Raw genomic sequence first — 16,998 nt, forward strand, 5'->3', positions numbered from 1 at the left:
GGGCTTCTGGTCTGTCCCCAGCGATGCAAAATGGCTGTCTTTGGCCCCATCCCTGCCAGGCAGCCTCCCTGCCTGTGGCATTCAGGCACACACACAAAAATCAACAGACCAGGGCAGCCCTTCCATTCCCCGGACTTGCCAGCTACCAGCTGCTCTCACTCACACCCTCTGTTAACCCTCTTGGAGGCGTTCAGCCCAAGCTGCCTCACAGGAGCCCCCAGTAGGCTCAGCCTCCCTGTGCCAGCCCTGCGCCCATGCTAGCAGTGTATGCAAACCACTCGTAAACCTCTGGTGGGGTGGATGCAGCCTCCTCTGAGAGGTGCTGTAGGAGCAGAGAAGCGGCCTCAGGGCCCCCATCTTTGCAGACGGAGAATGGGCCGTCAAACAGAGCAGGCCCACCAGGGGGCAGCACGAGAGCAATGCATGCAGGCAGCCCCTACCTTGGGACCCTGGGAAGGGGACCACGCAGAGCATCTGGCAAGATCAGGGGGAAGAGGGAAGGGTGAAAGCAGAGGAGAGATCCATGCTCACTCTGGCACAGAAAAACAGGTGCAGGACGCATCTCTTACCTGACACCAGAAAGGGCTCGGAAAGCAGATTGCAAATAAACAGAAGAAAAAGAGAAAGATGATTTGCAGGGTAGACAGCTGCAAACATGGGGTGGAGGTCCTTTTTCTCCCTTCATGGGCTTCCCCAGTGACAAACCCGCATGGGACCCTGAGCTCCTCACCCCAAACCAACCGCAGCCATGCGCACCACTGACATTGCTGCCTGGGACCTCACACACAAGCAGCCTAGGGAGCCCAGGAGTGAGGGAATATCTCTGCAGCATGGCCAATCTGTGGGACCCTGGAGTTGCCTCCTGCAGCCATGTCTCAGCTCTCCAGCTGTTCAGGCAATGAGAGAGACCAGACAGTCAATCCCAGCATGCTTCCTACAGTCCAGGATGCAGCGAGGCATTAGGCTGCAGTTGTGACATTGCCCACAGTCCGATCTCTGCACTGTTTCTCCTCAGCTAATGCTCTGCTGCCCAAAGCCCCACTTCAGCAAAAGCATCTCAGCCCACCCACAATCAACCTTTTTTCACAAGCTGTGGCCAAAAGCCAAGCCCACCTGAGCAAACCACACCAGTTTCATTTAAGCTGTGACTGAAACCAGTGCAAGTCCCCATGTAAATAGTGTAATTTGGATTTAGGAGCAGCTTGTTTCAGCTTGGTATGTACTGCTTCACAGTGAACTCAACTAAATTGCTAGAGATTTAGCTTAGCAACTGAGAGGCAGAGAGGGGAGATGATTGCTGTCTATAAATACATCAGTGGGGTAAACAAACCAGGAGAGACAAATGCTATTTAAGCTAAAAGGCAATGCTGGCACAAGCACACATGGGTATAAACTGTCCCTGAATAGATTTAAGATGGGAATTAGCAGGTTTCTAACCATAAGAGCAGCAAGGTTCTGGCTCAGCCTCTCAATAGGAATAGTGGGGGCCAAAATCCTAACTGCCTTTGAGACCTATAGCTGGGTATGTTTGCGAACAAGATTGACTTTGCCACTTGGATGCAGCTGCTCATCGCAGCAAGGGTTGATAACTTCAGAGGTCCTTTGCAGTCCTCTGCCCCCAAGAGAGCTTGGTTGAAATGAGAACCTCTGCCCATAGCTGGTCACGCCGGCACGAATTCATGCTGGATGCTACGCCAGCAACCTCCACATGGAGATGAGCCAGGAGTGGAGGGGCAGAACGTCTCTGAGAATTAGCTACAGAATCCATCACACACTCGGCTCTGGCAGAGGGTGGTTGAAAGATGTTTTACATTGCTGTTTGGTAGAGATCAGCAGACGCAGGGACCAGATCTTTACGTTGCAACTAGCTTGAGGGCAGCCTGACGAAGACCTATGATTGGCAACTACTCTCTGGCTCTTCCTTTCCCAGGCTCCTTCACTGTGAGGCTGCCTTGGAGAGAAAGGACTGCAGAGCAAGCATCAGATTTCCTTTATTTGCTCCATGGCTGTCACCAGCATCACCCCTGCCAACAGCCTCATTCAAACATTTTCCATTCGTAGGGGAGGCCAAGCAATCCTTGAAGTGCCACTGCCGCTTTTGGAGTTACCCGGCAAGAACTTGTAAATACTCATCCACACAGCTCCACGCAGCCCTGTTACCAGCCGCAGGGCTGCCGCTGCAGCTCCCCCATTCCTAAGACTCCGCTCCTCATCCCATTATTGAGCACCGGCAGGCTGGGAAAGACCCGGTGTCATACCTGCAGCTCTGCCAGCTGCCTCGCTAGAAACCTCCCTCCCACCTCTGAGCAGCTGACCCCAAGGTTCCCCGTCAGAACGCTCTAAGCTCTGGGGTTGGCCCGCAGTGTTCAACCCCATGTCCTGGGTCAGACTGTTTTGGCTGGTAAAGATGGCAACCATGTCACAGGCCTGTATGGGGGTGACAGTCGACCTCCTGCTCCTTCCCCCATAAACACTAACTCAGAGAACAAACTGGGAGGAGGAGCTGTATGGATAAGCTACTTAAGGAACGATAGTTGCTAGCAAGGCACCTTTCCACCTTCCTTTGAGGACTGACATTGTGCAGCTGAGAAACTAGAGTTAATCAAAGGTGACAGAGCTCAGTTAGAACCCCAGGTATTCACCCTGCATCTCTCAGAGATAAAGGCACTTCAGAGACATGCTGCATATGTCTCTTTGGCACTGGCAGAACATGCTTTGAGACTTCCAAGCCCTGCAAACCCATAACACTTAAATAACCCCAGAACAGAGATCTGCTTCACGCTGCCACTGTCACACTGACAGTTACCATTGAATGATCTAAATTAGGGGCTGGCAACCTGCAGCCTGGATCCAGCCCACGGAGCCACTGGGGCTTCAGTGGCATTCAACAACAGGGGACTTCAGCTGGGTGTTCTCTTCCTGTACTGCCGCAGGAAGAAGTGCTGGCTGCAGATGGGTCAGAGCACCTGCCCCCCCTTCTCTGACCCATTTTGGCCCACAGCAAGAAAAAGTTGCCTACTGGTGACCTAAATGATTTGGCACCAGGGTTAGTCAAGGCTTAGACCAATTAATCTTAACCAGGGTACCAGGGCACCCTAGGGTGCTGTGAGATCCTTTGAAGGGTGCCACAGAGATAAGCAGATAAGTGCAGGTTTGGGCTCTTTGCCTAGCTACTTCCCCACCCCACTGCCTGCACCTCTGCAAGGAGGTAAATCCTGTAAAAAATAAATTAGTTTATAAAATGAGGTACTGCACGATTCACAAAAATGATGGAGAGGTACCTTGAGTCTGGCAAGGGGCACCTTGAGTCTAAAAGGGTTGAGAACCACTGGCTTAGACAGAGAGGAGAGTTAAGAGCTTCTATGATAAGGACTTTACAGTCTCGTTGTATATAAGCAACAACTCGGGTTGATGGAAGTGCTGAGAGGTTGATGGAGCCTTACAGGGCTAAGTCAGAAAGAGCTTTGTCAACAGTGTGGAGTGTAGGTGAAGATACCTGTGGCTGTGGAACAGCAGGTATGGAAGGCCAGCACCTAAAGTCAGTTCGACTGTTCCTGCTGACCACAAAGCCTTGGAGGTGCTGAGCCAGATTTGCAGAAATGGGCATCCAAAAGTCAGGCCCTTACTCCAGAGGGAGGTTCTGGGTACTCAGTGTTTTGCTAAGCCTGGTGGCTTATTCAGGGGCCTGAAAGATGGACTTTGCATCCCATTTGTGAACTCCCTGTAGAGGCTAATGACTACCAGGCTCTGGGCGGCGTGCTGAGGGAATTCGGTGCACAGGTGGTATTCTCTTCCATCCTACCAGTGAACGGACGCGGCAGACGGCATGAGAACTGCATCCGAGAGACCAACTGGCGGCTTCGGCAGTGGTGTCTCGAGGCAGGCTTCGGCTTCCTGGACAATGACCCACACATTACAACGAGGGACATGCTCAGCTGGGATGGGCTTCACCTGTCCCCCAAAGGTAAGCGTGTGTTTTCTTACAGGTTGGCGGATCTCCTCTGGCGGGCTTTAAACTAGGCTTGTCGGGGGGAGGGGAAGATGAGGGCGGGGGAAGCTGTGGACCACCAAACCAGGTGGCACCAACAAGGACAGCCCAGCCTGAAGAAAGAGAGCTTTGGGAACATGAAAGACAGGGGGTGGACAGCAATACGGCACAGGTAAGGAACGAGAAGGTAAGAGACAAAGAGCCCTTTGGGACTTGGAGCGGGGGGGCAGCAAAGGCACCAGTCGCAGGGCTCAAGTGCCTATATACTAATGCTAGGAGCATGGGGAACAAGCAGGATGAACTAGCGCTCCTGGTTGCACTAAACGCCTATGACTTAGTGGGGCTGACGGAAACCTGGTGGGATTCATCCCATGACTGGGCGGTACATATCGAGGGCTATAGATTGTACAGAAAGGACAGGGTGGGGAAAAAGGGGGGAGGGGTTGCGCTCTATGTTAAGGAGCAATATACATCAACCCTCATCAAGACAGAATCAAAGGATGAGGAAGTAGAAGGACTGTGGGTTAGGCTAAATGGGGGGCAAGGAGAAAAGGATTTGGTGGTAGGGGTCTGCTACAGACCCCCACATCAAGGGGAAGAAATAGATTTGGGGCTCCTGAGGCAACTCTCGGAGACCATAAAAGCTAAAGAGGCGGTGGTCATGGGGGACCTAAACTACCCGGACATCTGTTGGGAGACACAGACAGCAAAGTCCCACCGCTCACGCAGGTTTCTAACCTGTGTACAGGACCTCCACCTGACGCAGGAGGTACATGGTCCCACTAGGGGGAATGCCTTACTGGATCTGGTATTGGCAACGGGGGATGACATAGTAGGGGACCTACAGATCGGTAGCCATCTGGGGGACAGTGATCACCTAAAAATACAATTCAACATAAGGCATCGAGTGGGTAAGGTAACTAGTAGGTTGAACGTGCTGGACTTTAGGAAAGCTGATTTCAGTGAACTCAGGCGATTAGTGAAGGACGCACTACAGAGTAGTAGTTTTGAAATGATGGGAGCCCAAGAAGGGTGGCTGTGCCTTAAGGAAACTATCCTTCGAGCACAAAGCGAGACGATCCCCGTGAGAGGTAAAAGAGGGAAAGGGGCCAGGAGGCTTCCCTGGCTGACCAGAGAAATCCAGGGCAGACTAAGGGCCAAAAGGGGAGCACATAAAAAGTGGAAACAGGGAGAGATCACCAAAGAGGAATATACCTCTTCTGCTTGTGCTTGTAGGGAGGCAGTTAGACAGGCCAAAGCTACCATGGAGCTGAGGATGGCAACCCAAGTAAAAGACAATAAGAAATTGTTTTTTAGATATATAGGGAGTAAAAGGAAGGCCCAGGGAGGAATAGGACCTCTGCTAAATGGGCAGAAACAATTGGTGACGGACAGAGGGGACAAGGCTGAACTCCTCAACGAGTTCTTCGCCTCAGTGTTCCTAAGCGAGAGGCATGACAAGTCTCTCACTGGGAGTGTAGGGAGGCAGCAGCAAGGCACCAGACTTCCATGCGTGGACCCTGAGGTGGTGCAGGGTCACTTGGAAGAACTGGATGCCTTTAAGTCCGCAGGCCCGGATGAGCTCCATCCGAGGGTACTGAAGGCACTGGCCCACATCATTGCAGAGCCACTGGCGGGAATATTTGAACGCTCGTGGCGCACGGGTCAAGTCCCGGAGGACTGGAAAAGGGCCGATGTGGTTCCCATTTTCAAGAAGGGGAGGAAGGAGGACCCGGGCAACTATAGGCCAGTTAGTCTCACCTCCATCCTTGGCAAAGTCTTTGAAAAAATTATCAAGGCTCACATTTGTGAGAGCCTGGCAGGGCAAATTATGCTGAGGGGAAACCAGCATGGGTTCGTGGCAGGCAGATCGTGCCTGACCAATCTAGTCTCTTTTTATGACCAGGTTACAAAATGCCTCGACGCAGGAGGAGGGGTGGATGTCGTATACTTGGACTTCAGGAAGGCCTTTGATACGGTATCCCACCCCATACTGGTGAACAAGTTAAGGGGCTGTGACTTGGATGACTGCACAGTCCGGTGGGTGGAGAATTGGCTGGAGGGTCGCACCCAGAGAGTCGTGGTGGATGGGTTGGTTTCGACCTGGAAGGGTGTGGGCAGTGGGGTCCCGCAGGGCTCAGTCCTTGGACCGATACTCTTTAATGTCTTCATCAGCGACTTGGATGAGGGAGTGAAATGTACTCTGTCCAAGTTTGCAGATGACACTAAGCTATGGGGCGAAGTGGACACGCCGGAGGGCAGGGAGCAGCTGCAAGCAGACCTGGACAGGTTAGACAAGTGGGCAGAAAACAACAGAATGCAGTTCAACAAGGAGAAATGCAAAGTGCTGCATCTAGGGAGGAAAAATGTCCAGCACACCTACAGCCTAGGAAATGACCTGCTGGGTGGCACGGAAGTGGAAAGGGATCTTGGAGTCCTAGTGGACTCCAAGATGAACATGAGTCGGCAGTGTGACGAAACCATCAGAAAAGCCAATGGCACTTTATCGTGCATCAGCAGATGCATGACAAATAGGTCCAAGGAGGTGATACTTCCCCTCTATCGGGCGCTGGTCAGACCGCAGCTGGAGTACTGCGTGCAATTCTGGGCGCCGCACTTCACGAAGGATGCGGATAATCTGGAGAGGGTCCAGAGAAGGGCCACTCGTATGGTTAAGGGCCTGCAGGCCAAGCCCTACGAGGAGAGACTAGAGAAACTGGACCTTTTCAGCCTCCGCAAGAGAAGGTTGAGAGGTGACCTGGTGGCTGCCTATAAGTTCATCAGGGGGGCACAGAAGGGAATTGGTGAGTATTTATTCACCAAGGCCCCCCCCGGGGGTTACAAGAAATAATGGCCACAAGCTAGAAGAGAGCAGATTTAGATTGGATATTAGGAGGAACTTCTTCACAGTTCGAGTGGCCAAGGTCTGGAACGGGCTCCCAAGGGAGGTGGTGCTCTCCCCTACCCTGGGGGTCTTCAAGCGAAGGCTAGATGTGTATCTAGCTGGGGTAATGCAGGCCCAGCACTCTTTCCTGCTTATGCAGGAGGTCGGACTCGATGATCTATTGAGGTCCCTTCCGACCCTAGCATCTATGAATCTATGAATCTATGAAGCTATCTGTGCCTGAGCCAGGTAAATGTGCAAGAATGAGCCTGAACGCAGGAGTACTGTGTGGGTGGGACAATGAGCTGCTTAGTCCTCCAGATGTTCCTCCACTGGCAGCTTTCTCCATGACCTGGCATATGACCAAGCCATAGAAAGTACTCTTGCCTCCAAGCATATTCCAAGACAAAGACAATACCCCATAGACTGCTTTAGAGACAAGGCCAGACTGTGGGATCTCTGGCAGCGTGTCACAATGAACCACAGAACACTGCCCTCCCCACACAGGACAGTCACCGTGTATGCCATAACATGAGAGCAATCTCGTCCCTGCTCCCTTCTCCAGACACACTCATTGCTAATACCTGGGACTGTGCAATGTTCCCCTTACACCACAATATGTCTGAGCTCAGAAACCACACTGTCTGCTGAGGGAATCTTACCTGACCTCCACAAGCCTGGAGCACCTGCTGCAAAATCTGGACTTATTTAAGCAAGCACTAAGGCTCCAGGTGAGTGATCCACAATAGTTTTGCTCCTGTCACAGGCATCAAATTGATGCCCATTCTAGTGCTGATGGAGCTGCCATTTGTGATGTCAGCTGGTGATGTCATAATATCAAGGACATCAGCAATCCAGCCAGATGCTTTCCACCACCTCAGGAGCTCTCATCCAGGAGAATAGCTTGCTCCATGCACTGCTCTTGAGAGGACAATGGAGAACTTCTCCCTGCTCACCATTTCTGGACCATGTCTACCCAGCTGCTGCACTATGAAGAGCACTCCTGATCTACCATCCCTCAAGGGCACCTCCAGCCTGCCAGGTAACTGCACAGCATGGTGTCCTGTGTCCATTGCCATGGAAGAGGAGGTCAGGTGGAGGTTAATATGTTTAGTGTAATTTAAGGCATCATCAGACCCGCAGGCCCCGCCTGGGGGGGTCAGTACTACAGTCCATCACAGCGACAGGTTCTGCAGCTGCTCACAGGGAGAGTGCCACAAGGCCAGGAGGAGCTTGCCTAGGGACAGCAAGACCCAGCAGCTACCATAGGCTAGCATGACAGAGTTTAATGGATGGCTCAACACTTCTCCAGCACTCTCCCAAGTCTTCTAGGGAGGAAAAGCAGCCTAGAAATGCCCAGTGAGATCAGGGTAGAGCTGTATCCCCATAGCCCAAATGGGGATACTGAGGCAAAGGGAGATCAGTATTTTCCTAAGAGTGTTGATTTCCTGTGCTTTACTCCAGAGCCCTTGAGCCAGATTTTTCAAAGATACTGACCAACTCCAGCTTTCACTAAGGTCAATGGGAACAAGAAGCACCTAGCACTTTTGGAAATTGGGTCTCAGCTTTCCAAACTTGGATGCTCAAAACCATCTTTGAAAAGTTGAGGTCTAAGTGACTTGCCCAGTGTCTCACAGTGAGTCAGTAGCAGAGCCAAAGGTAGCAGTCAGCAAAATTTCCATTCCTTCCCCATCTCTGTGTCCTCTTGGATCACAGCTCCTCCATGTCTGGAGGAGGCTGTTAGTCAGGAAACCAGTATCTTATTTCCACCACGGGCAAGTCACTGACATTTTGAGGCCTGACATCCTCCATCTATAAAACAGGGATTATGGAGAAGGCCCTGGAGGCTTTGCCCTACAGGATTCTCACTCTGGGAGAGAACTCCCTAGCGCAGTGTGGATGACCAGCATCTGTGGCCTGGGCCGGACAGCCGCACAGAACTACCCTCATCTGCACAAACACCTGAGCTGAGGCTTCCCGTACCTCAGGGGGCTCACCCCCTGATCCTTGGCCACAGGGCCCCAGAAAGGGCACTGCAGTCTCTCCCACTTAGCAGGCTTCTCACAGGGGACTCTCCCATAGCATCTGCCAGATCTAGGGCTGGACAAGGGGCACAGCCTTAGGCAAAGTCAGCTTTATGGCATGTCTGGGGCCTGTATCTTAGCTGGAGTTAGTGAGAGGCTAAAGCCCTGCCTGCCCCACCATCACCTTTTCTCTGGGGATTCACACCAGGGTTTCCACAAGCTTCTGCTGCCACTGAGGGGCTGGTCCAGGACACGTCTCACTGCTCCTATGCCAGCGGAGCACTGTCAGGCACAGTCTCAGCATCACCCAGTGAGGTCCTGTGTGTGCATAACCTCTCACAGCCATGTCCCTAGGCCTGCCTGCCCCATTACTCAACCCCCCTGCATGTGCCTTGCAGAGACCTGTGGCAGGGGATGTCCATCCTTGGGGGTGAAGTTGGACTGAGGGAGCAGACACACAGCCCAGACAGGGAAGCTGGCCATTTCCACATGTGAAAGAGATGGCTTCAGGGTATGAGAGAACCCACAGCCAGTGGGGGACCTTTCATGGGGGAGGAGAAAGGTTAGGTCAAGGTGGAATGAGCGCTTTGTAAAAACAGCCCAACTCCTCAGAGCAGGGCTGGGTCTTGGTGCCCTGAATGGCTATGTTGGCAGGAGAGGGAGAAGCCCATGAGTCATCCTGCTCTGAGACTTCCTTCCCAGCAGGTGAGCATTGCTCCCAGTGCTACTGGAGGCTGTGGCAGATTTTGTACAAAGGCTGGCTGTGGCCAAGGTCACAGGCCCTGAAGATTCATTTCAGCCCCTTCTTTTCTTGGTAGCTTGTGTCCTCACCAAAGTCCACAGCAATGAGTCACCAGGGCGTAACTGCATCATCTACCGGCCCTGGTTTTCCCCATACAGCTACTTAGTGGACATGGACAAAACAGACCAGCTGGGAGCCTGCAGCTTTCCAGATGCACTGGCAGACAGTGACTGGGACACTGACCAATCTGAGGACCTCCTAGAGAGCATCTCCTCCTCCTCATGCTCCCTGGAGAAGGCTTATCTCCATGAGAGTAGCAGGAAAACCAGTTCTGGCCGGGAAGCCCGAAACAGCATCACCTCCCGGGACATCCTCACAGCTTCAAAGTGGCAGCCGTTGCCTCACAATGGCTACAAATGTGTGGCATGCTGCCGCGTGTTCCCCACCTTGCATGCCCTCAAGACTCACATCAAGTGCAGCTTCAAGGAGGGCTTCAGCTGCAAGGTGTATTACCACAAGCTCAAGGCCCTGTGGGAGAAGGAGCGCAAGGCCCGACCTGATGATGGGCTACCCTTCAACACCACCAAAATGACCAAGTGACCCAGACCAGCTTGGGTGCCCGGTCTCCACTGTTACCGCTGTGGAAACAGCATAATGCACTTCATTCCCTATTACAGAACCAGAATAAATCAGATTATTAGGAGTAGCTGGTTTTAATCTGCTGCTGACTTTTCCTGCTTGGGAGAAGGCAGCTCCCAAGGGTATGAACACCCCATGCAGACAAGACTCATTCCTATGGGTTGGTTGTCTGCAGCTCCTACATGGTCATCATGGCCATCATGCTGGGATCAGTCTCCTCCCATCCTTGCCAGGTCATAGTTTCTATCGTCCAACAAGGTCACCATAGTCAGCCCAGCAGAGTCCCCTCTCTGCTTCACTAATCAAAGCTGCACCCTTCCCCCAGGCTAGTAAGAGATTCCTATCACCGATCTTCAACATTTTAGAGATTTCAGAAAACATAAGAGTAAGTCAAAAGCTACCTTAAGTCTAAAAGGAGAATACTGAAAGCCACTGCCTGTATGCGACTGCCATACAACTCAACGGAACCAGGCAGGTCACCTGGAGCGAGAGAGGGAGCAGAAATGCAAAGAGAGGACAGTTCAGTTAAAAGAAAGTGCCAAGAGGCTACTCAAGCCCCATGGGCTCCTTCTGGAAGGTGGGAGAAGGCCAGCATGGTTCTGAGAGAGATGAGGAAGGCCAGGGCCCTGTGGGTGTTGGTGTAGAAATCCTGCCTTGCATTGTCCCTCTGTTCTCAGCTCCTGCCTAGTCTCAAACCCACCTTGCTTTCAGAAGAGCCCAGGCACCTGGAAGGACCTTGGAGATAAAGTGGGAGTCCTGGTTGTAGGCACATCTTCTGTTCCTCACTCCTGCTATCTGCTCTTTCAGTAACTGGTTTGAACAGAGGTGGCTCTAACACACACAATGTCAACTCATGCTTTGTCTGGCTTTGCTCCTCCAGAGCTCAGAGAAGACAATCCCCAGCCTTTCTATGGTGCACTTGATCATTACAGAAAGTGCTATCAAGAGAGGCCTTGCTTGTGGGATCAAATTTACTCAGCAAAATGTCTTCCTCTAACTGGAACAGGGAAACATAATGATGACTCTAGTGTTTGCCCGGGAGCTGTGCAGGACAAACCTTAGACTTGTCAAACTTGAAGCCGTAATCATGCTTCACATGCCTCAATGAGACAGTCAGGCAGGCAAATTGGCTGGAGGTATTATAATGGAACAAGTTGATTTTGTTGAATCTCCAGAAGGAAACCAGGCAAATTTCCAAGGATAGCCTGGTTTCCTTGCCAGTACACCTGCTTCACAGGCTACTGCAGAGGCAGGACCCTGAAGGAACTGGGAGGCTCAGGTCAAACTGTTGCTTTCAGGGCTTTCAGGTTCTCAACTTATTGGGGAATCATTGCAATTTTGTTTAAAAAAAGAAAACAAAACCAGGACCACACTGGACTCCCTCATTTCATGGGAAACCTTAAAATGGGATGTTTTCATTTAGACAGGGAACAATTTCCTTCAAACATTTCAGGGTTTTCCCCCAGAACAAGAATTCTGGGTCTTCAACTGGCCTTAGCCAGAGGATTCCAGACACCTGTTTAATGTAACACAGATGTCCTAGCTCTGGTGCCGTGGTAACAAAGACTAATTACTGCAGACATGAAGAAGAGATGGTAGCCAAGTGCCACATCTTGTGAAGTCAGCTCATTACTGCACTGGGCTTAAGTTCAGCAGCAACAACCAACCAAATGCAGCTCAGTCCTGAGTCACTCTAGCCACAGAACAGATGACAATCTGGCATAGACTGAACTGCTATGCCCTCTGTGGTACATGGATGCTGAGAGAATGGCACCAAATGGGGATCAACCCTGTTCTGTGCCAGAGTGACAGCTGCCTTCTTGGCTGCTCCAGTAGGGACTGAAGTGGAGGGACTCAAAGCTTCACTGGCCACACTACAGCTTGGCTGGGGCTGTGACTGTATATGGCAGGTAGGGTAGGATGTGTGGGCATACCTGCTAGCTGTGAAAGGCAGAGTGCCATGCTAGCACAACTGCCAACACTGAGTCCCACATGGTGCACTCAGGGGCAGCTGGACTTGACAGTGCTGCAGTGGAGAGATGGTTGTTATTATAACGGGCCATGCACAGTCAGCCCTTGATGCATTCTTAAAGCTGAGAGGAGCAGTCCCTCTCCTTTCCCATCCGTACAGGGTACTGACTAGTCATAGGTCTGAGTTCTCCATATTGCCAAGGACTGAAACAACCATCTCCAAACTAGTCTTGCCGAGAGTCTTGCGAAAGGGCTGCTTCACTGGGAAGTTTGCCTGAGGGAGGACTGCAAGCTCTAGCTGGACAGCTCTCTACTGTAATCTACAGCCCTGGCACAAACTCCCTGTGGGGCAGGAGCAGCTTCCCCCTGCAGCAAGGAACAGAGATCCTGCCAGCGTTTCATTAGTACTGTAACTGAATGTGTGCATTCCAGTAATCCAGAGGCACCCCAATGGAGATGGGGCAGGAAGGGAGCTCTCATTATGCCAGGCACTGCAGAAACCATGAGCAAACCTGGCCCTTTGTGTATCAGGTGCTGCACAGACCTTGACTGAGGGTGGCCCTCCCCTCTCTGGCATTGTCCAAGTGTTGTACAGACCCTAAGCAGAATCAGGCCCCCCCCCAAAACAACCACTAAAAGATAGCTCCTGCCCAAACTCTTTCCCAGTCACACTGGCTGGAGCGGGGCAGAACGGCTGCAGTCTCTCATACAGCGGCACAGCAAGGGGCTGCAGCTACAGTGGAACCTGTTCCCCGAAGTGGCTCCAGTGTGCCACACCATGCCCTAAGGGACTGTTGGGAAGTGCCACAGGGACTCCTGTCCAACTGGATCCAACTTGGGCTGGTTTCATGGGACAGGTTTCACTGTATGGAAAGCCCCATTTTCCAGGAAGCTGGCTCCCATGCAGGCTAAAAATAGCTGGGTCGCTCTAGGCCTTAGAGTTTGGAAGGTGGAGGAAGTGACTGAGAGAGAGGGAACGAGGGAGAGAGAGAGACAGAGAAAGGAAGAGACAACAGAAAGCCTTGAGAAATAGAAAGATTTATTTAGCAAAAGCCAACCAGCTAATGACAACACCCAGGGGTTAAGTGCACTTACATCAACTGGTCTGTTTCCCAGATAGATTGAATCAACAGTTAGCAACATACAAGTTGTAGGAAAAGAAAGGACAAAAAATAGAGCTTTAACCCCCTCCCCCCGCCACCCCACCAAGGTCCATAACAGAAGTGTGGGACTAGAGAGGAGTTTTATAGGCAACGTCAAGTTACTGGGAGTATGAGTTACACATATACAGTTCCTGCTCCTGTGGGATAGCAGGATGCTGGGGGTGGGGGGGCCTGGTCCCAGCAGCACCGAAAGCAAGTGAAATGCCTGGCTCCAACCACTGGACACCGCACCCCTCTGGCCAGGCACTGCTGACCAGAAATCCCAAGGCAGCCACCCCAAAACGAGGCCGGCCCCAGCATCACCGTTTCCAAACCCTGGCCCTTACCTAAGCAGAAGCTAAGCTGAGTGCTAAGAAAGAAGCTGGGAGCAAGCAGACAGCTGCTACAGAGACCCAGCTACTGGTCTCCCCCAAGGCAGCTGACTCCAGCTCAGAGAAGTGGTTAGAGAGGCTCCCACTGACATGTACATTTTCCTAGCACTATCCTAAGGTCACTGCAGCTCCAGCTCCCTCCCCTGCCATTGACGGTTTTCCCTTCTGCTCCCTGTGCTGATGCAAAGCGAGCATGAGCTGGGGAGCAGAAAGAAACGGGATGGCAGAAAAGGAGAGGGGGAAATGGGGTTGCACCTGCCCCAAAAAGCAGGGTAGACTAGACTATGGATTAAACTATGACTTCCTTCTGGTGCTTTTCAGTGCCCTCACCCTCCATTTGACACCCCTGTCAAAGCCCAGAGCTCCAAACCCTGATTAAAATCTCCCTACAAACCTATCCCCTGGTCCCCTCATGTCTCATTGCTGCTTTTACCTCCCTTGCTTCTCTCTCTCACTCCCTCCTTTCCCTTTTCATATGCATGCCCTTCTCCTGGCCTTGCATCCTCTCTCCTGTTGTTTTAACTGTACTCAGGACTGATGACAGGCTATTAGGACCCACTCTACACTGCTGCCTGACTAAGTCCTCTTCTCTTGTTGATGGCACTGTGATTGGCAGGCCCACAGGCCCACTGGCAGATGGTGATTGTCTTAATAGGAACAGGCCCACATGCAGCCCTGATCATGGTAACCCCACCATTTTGTCCATGAGGCCAGTCACCCAGAAGAGCTCTGAGCCACTTCAAGTTCCAGATAAACAAAAGTGCATCCCAAATCCCTCCCAACCTACTCTCTCTGACCAGAGTGCCCCACATAAAGTGTGGGCAGACAGCACTCTCTCCCAACCCACACCCTGCTTGGCTGAATGAAACCTGTGCCCGGATGGAAAGGGGGTGTGATGGAAGTGATACTGGTGAGCAGAGGAATACCAAACACTATGAAATTCCCATTGCCTTGCCTTCTGTCTAGGAGCCTGCCCTAGGTTGTTAAAACCAACCCCTCAGCTATCCCAGCTGGAGAGATTTGAGCACGCAGACACCCCTCCATGCCCTGACCCCAGAAAACATGCCTCAGCCAAGCTTCCACAGCCCGCCCCTTCAGTCACCCCGGACAGCATCCTGTGCTTGCTCACTGCCCTGATCCCTCAGAGCATAGCTTCACAGCCAGTTCCTCATCCACATTCCCTGTGCTAGACAAAGCTGCATGCAGCACATCACTGACCTGTCCTGGCTCCTGGGCAAGCCAGGGAGACCCTGGGGAAGGCAAGAGATGGAGCTTTCTCAACAGGAGATGAAATCCGTCATGGCAGGAGGTGAGCCTGAGGCTCCATCACTCTGTCCTTACCCTTACCCTTTTGGGGAGAATCCTGCCACAGCCAGCAATGAAGAAGAGCAGGCAGAAAGGCAAAGGCAAGAAGGCAGAGAGGCCAGACAAGCAAGTGAGGAGGGAGTAAAAAATAGGATAAATAAATGAACCAACCCCCCATGTCCTCAAGTGCCTCTGGAGGAGCAGAGAGGAAAGACAGGTCCTGGCTGACTAACACATTGGCCACTGTCTCTTGGGAGACACCAAATACTGCAGTGATGGGCAACAGCTAAAGATCTCAGGAAAGGCAGGGGGAGTTCCCAGTCCCATGGGGGTGATCAGGGCTATGGGCTCTTGTAGAACAAGCATCCCACAACATACTTGTTGAGGTGAGGACAGGTTGTAAGCCAGCAAAGCCTGAAACCTGACTGGCAGAGCTGGTAGCACAAAGTACTGGCTCTGCAGTGGGAAGCAGGTGAGGAGGTAGGACACATGGGGTGGGGTGGAGGGGGTTGGAATAAGGAATCTTTTCTCTCCTCCCATGTAGCCTGAGGAATCTGTAAACAGGGTCTGTTTGATGTTAATCACCAGGCCACCTGTCTCCCTCCCCAGATCCTGTCTCTTTAACGGCATCAATCCCTGGAGCCCTGGCTGGCTTCTCTTTCATTAGTCTAACTCCAGAGCTGAGCCTTACAGTATGTGACACACAGCAATTAAGCAGCTCCTGGCACTGGTTCACATGGCAGTGTTCAACCTGCAGGAGCACAGTTGGAATGGCGTAGCTATCAGGACGTCATTTGGAAGCTGGTATCCAGGACACCCGCCAGCACCTCTCTCCCACCCTGCACCGCAGTGGGCTTCTAATCAGCTCCCCCTTCAAAGGGTCATTAAAAATCAACATTGCATGTCCAAGCTGGGCAAACAAGTGCCAAGCAGTCAATATAACCAGGAAACTGTGCCACAAAACAGCCCTCCCTCCTTGGAAACAGGTTATCTGAAGAGTAAACATGCTACAGTCTGAAGGTTCAGTGACCAAAAGGTGTCCCCCAGCTGTGCTCACAGGAGCAGGGCATGAATTTTTTTGTTAGCCTCAGGTATTTGCCTTGGCTGGAAAAGTAGGTGTAGAAAAGCTGCGTTTGTGAGAGTGTCCTTTTGCACCCCCCCCACAAATCTACACTATTTGTGAATGCAACCAGCTCTGCACATGGTGGAGTGGCTGGCCGACAACCTGAAAGTCATAGCCCCCCCATAGTCCAATGATTATGGTAAAATCTCAGCTCTCATCTATCTACAAAAAAAAGCAGGTTTCTAGCCCTGAGGGCTGCAGAAAAGAGCATGAGAATGTGACTTGAGGGCACCCTGGAGGCTCAGAAACCAGACAGGAAAAGAAGAAAGCCCTGTGTTTATTAATTGAAAGCCAATCTTCTGATTTCTGGGGCCTGTCACCCAAGTGCCTGGGGCTATCCATGCTGTCAAAAGCAGCATGACTTACTGCCTTTGCTTTCCAGCCTGGTGCTCCATGATGCCCCCTTTCCTCTCTCAGTCAAGGTCTCCGTTCTCTCTTCCCATTGCCCCCCCTACTCCCTAAGTCTTTGCATGAGAACTGTCCAGGGTTAGCAATCCTCTCCATCCTACTTCAGCTTCCCCTCCACTGCCTCAGCACTTAAACTCTTTTCATCTCTCCCAAACTGCACCCACTCCTACCTGCTACCCTGCTGCTACTCCTGCTTTCTTTACTATCTGCCCATAGCCACTGCTCCTTTTCTCTCTCCCTCCACTTACTCTGGCAACCCATCTATTCCTGCCTTCAGGGTAGATGGTGCGTCCCAGCTAGGTCCCTCCAGCAATACATTCTAACACTCACAGTGCAGTCACCCATGGCTGCTGGCTTGTACCTCTGCAGGAAAGGCCTCT

General features: G+C 51.9%; 2 protein-coding genes across 3 annotated transcripts in view; one reads left to right on the forward strand and one right to left on the reverse strand.

Annotated features, from left to right (window-relative positions):
- The window catches only part of LOC149863951 (carboxyl-terminal PDZ ligand of neuronal nitric oxide synthase protein-like), a 143,102-nt gene that overhangs the window by 6,750 nt on the left and 119,354 nt on the right, over positions 1–16,998 (reverse strand). The window lies entirely within an intron of this gene.
- SPATA46 (spermatogenesis associated 46) lies at positions 7,806–10,238 on the forward strand. The gene is made up of 2 exons (XM_090048391.1): positions 7,806–7,914; positions 9,715–10,238. The coding sequence occupies exons 1-2, from the start codon at positions 7,806–7,808 to the stop codon at positions 10,236–10,238; spliced, it is 633 nt and encodes a 210-aa protein (XP_089904517.1).

Source organism: Crocodylus siamensis, chromosome 5 (assembly GCF_052110815.1).
Source record: "Crocodylus siamensis isolate JL-2025a chromosome 5, ASM5211081v1, whole genome shotgun sequence".
NCBI classification, from domain to species: Eukaryota; Metazoa; Chordata; order Crocodylia; family Crocodylidae; genus Crocodylus; species Crocodylus siamensis.

Excerpts from the sequence above, each read along its gene's own strand:
- SPATA46 (XM_090048391.1), top strand. The coding sequence starts at position 7,806 with ATGGAGAACTTCTCCCTGCTCACCATTTCTGGACCATGTCTACCCAGC. Across the intron at positions 7,915-9,714 it reads GGGCACCTCCAGCCTGCCAG|CTTGTGTCCTCACCAAAGTC; the intron begins GTAACTGCACAG and ends TTTTCTTGGTAG.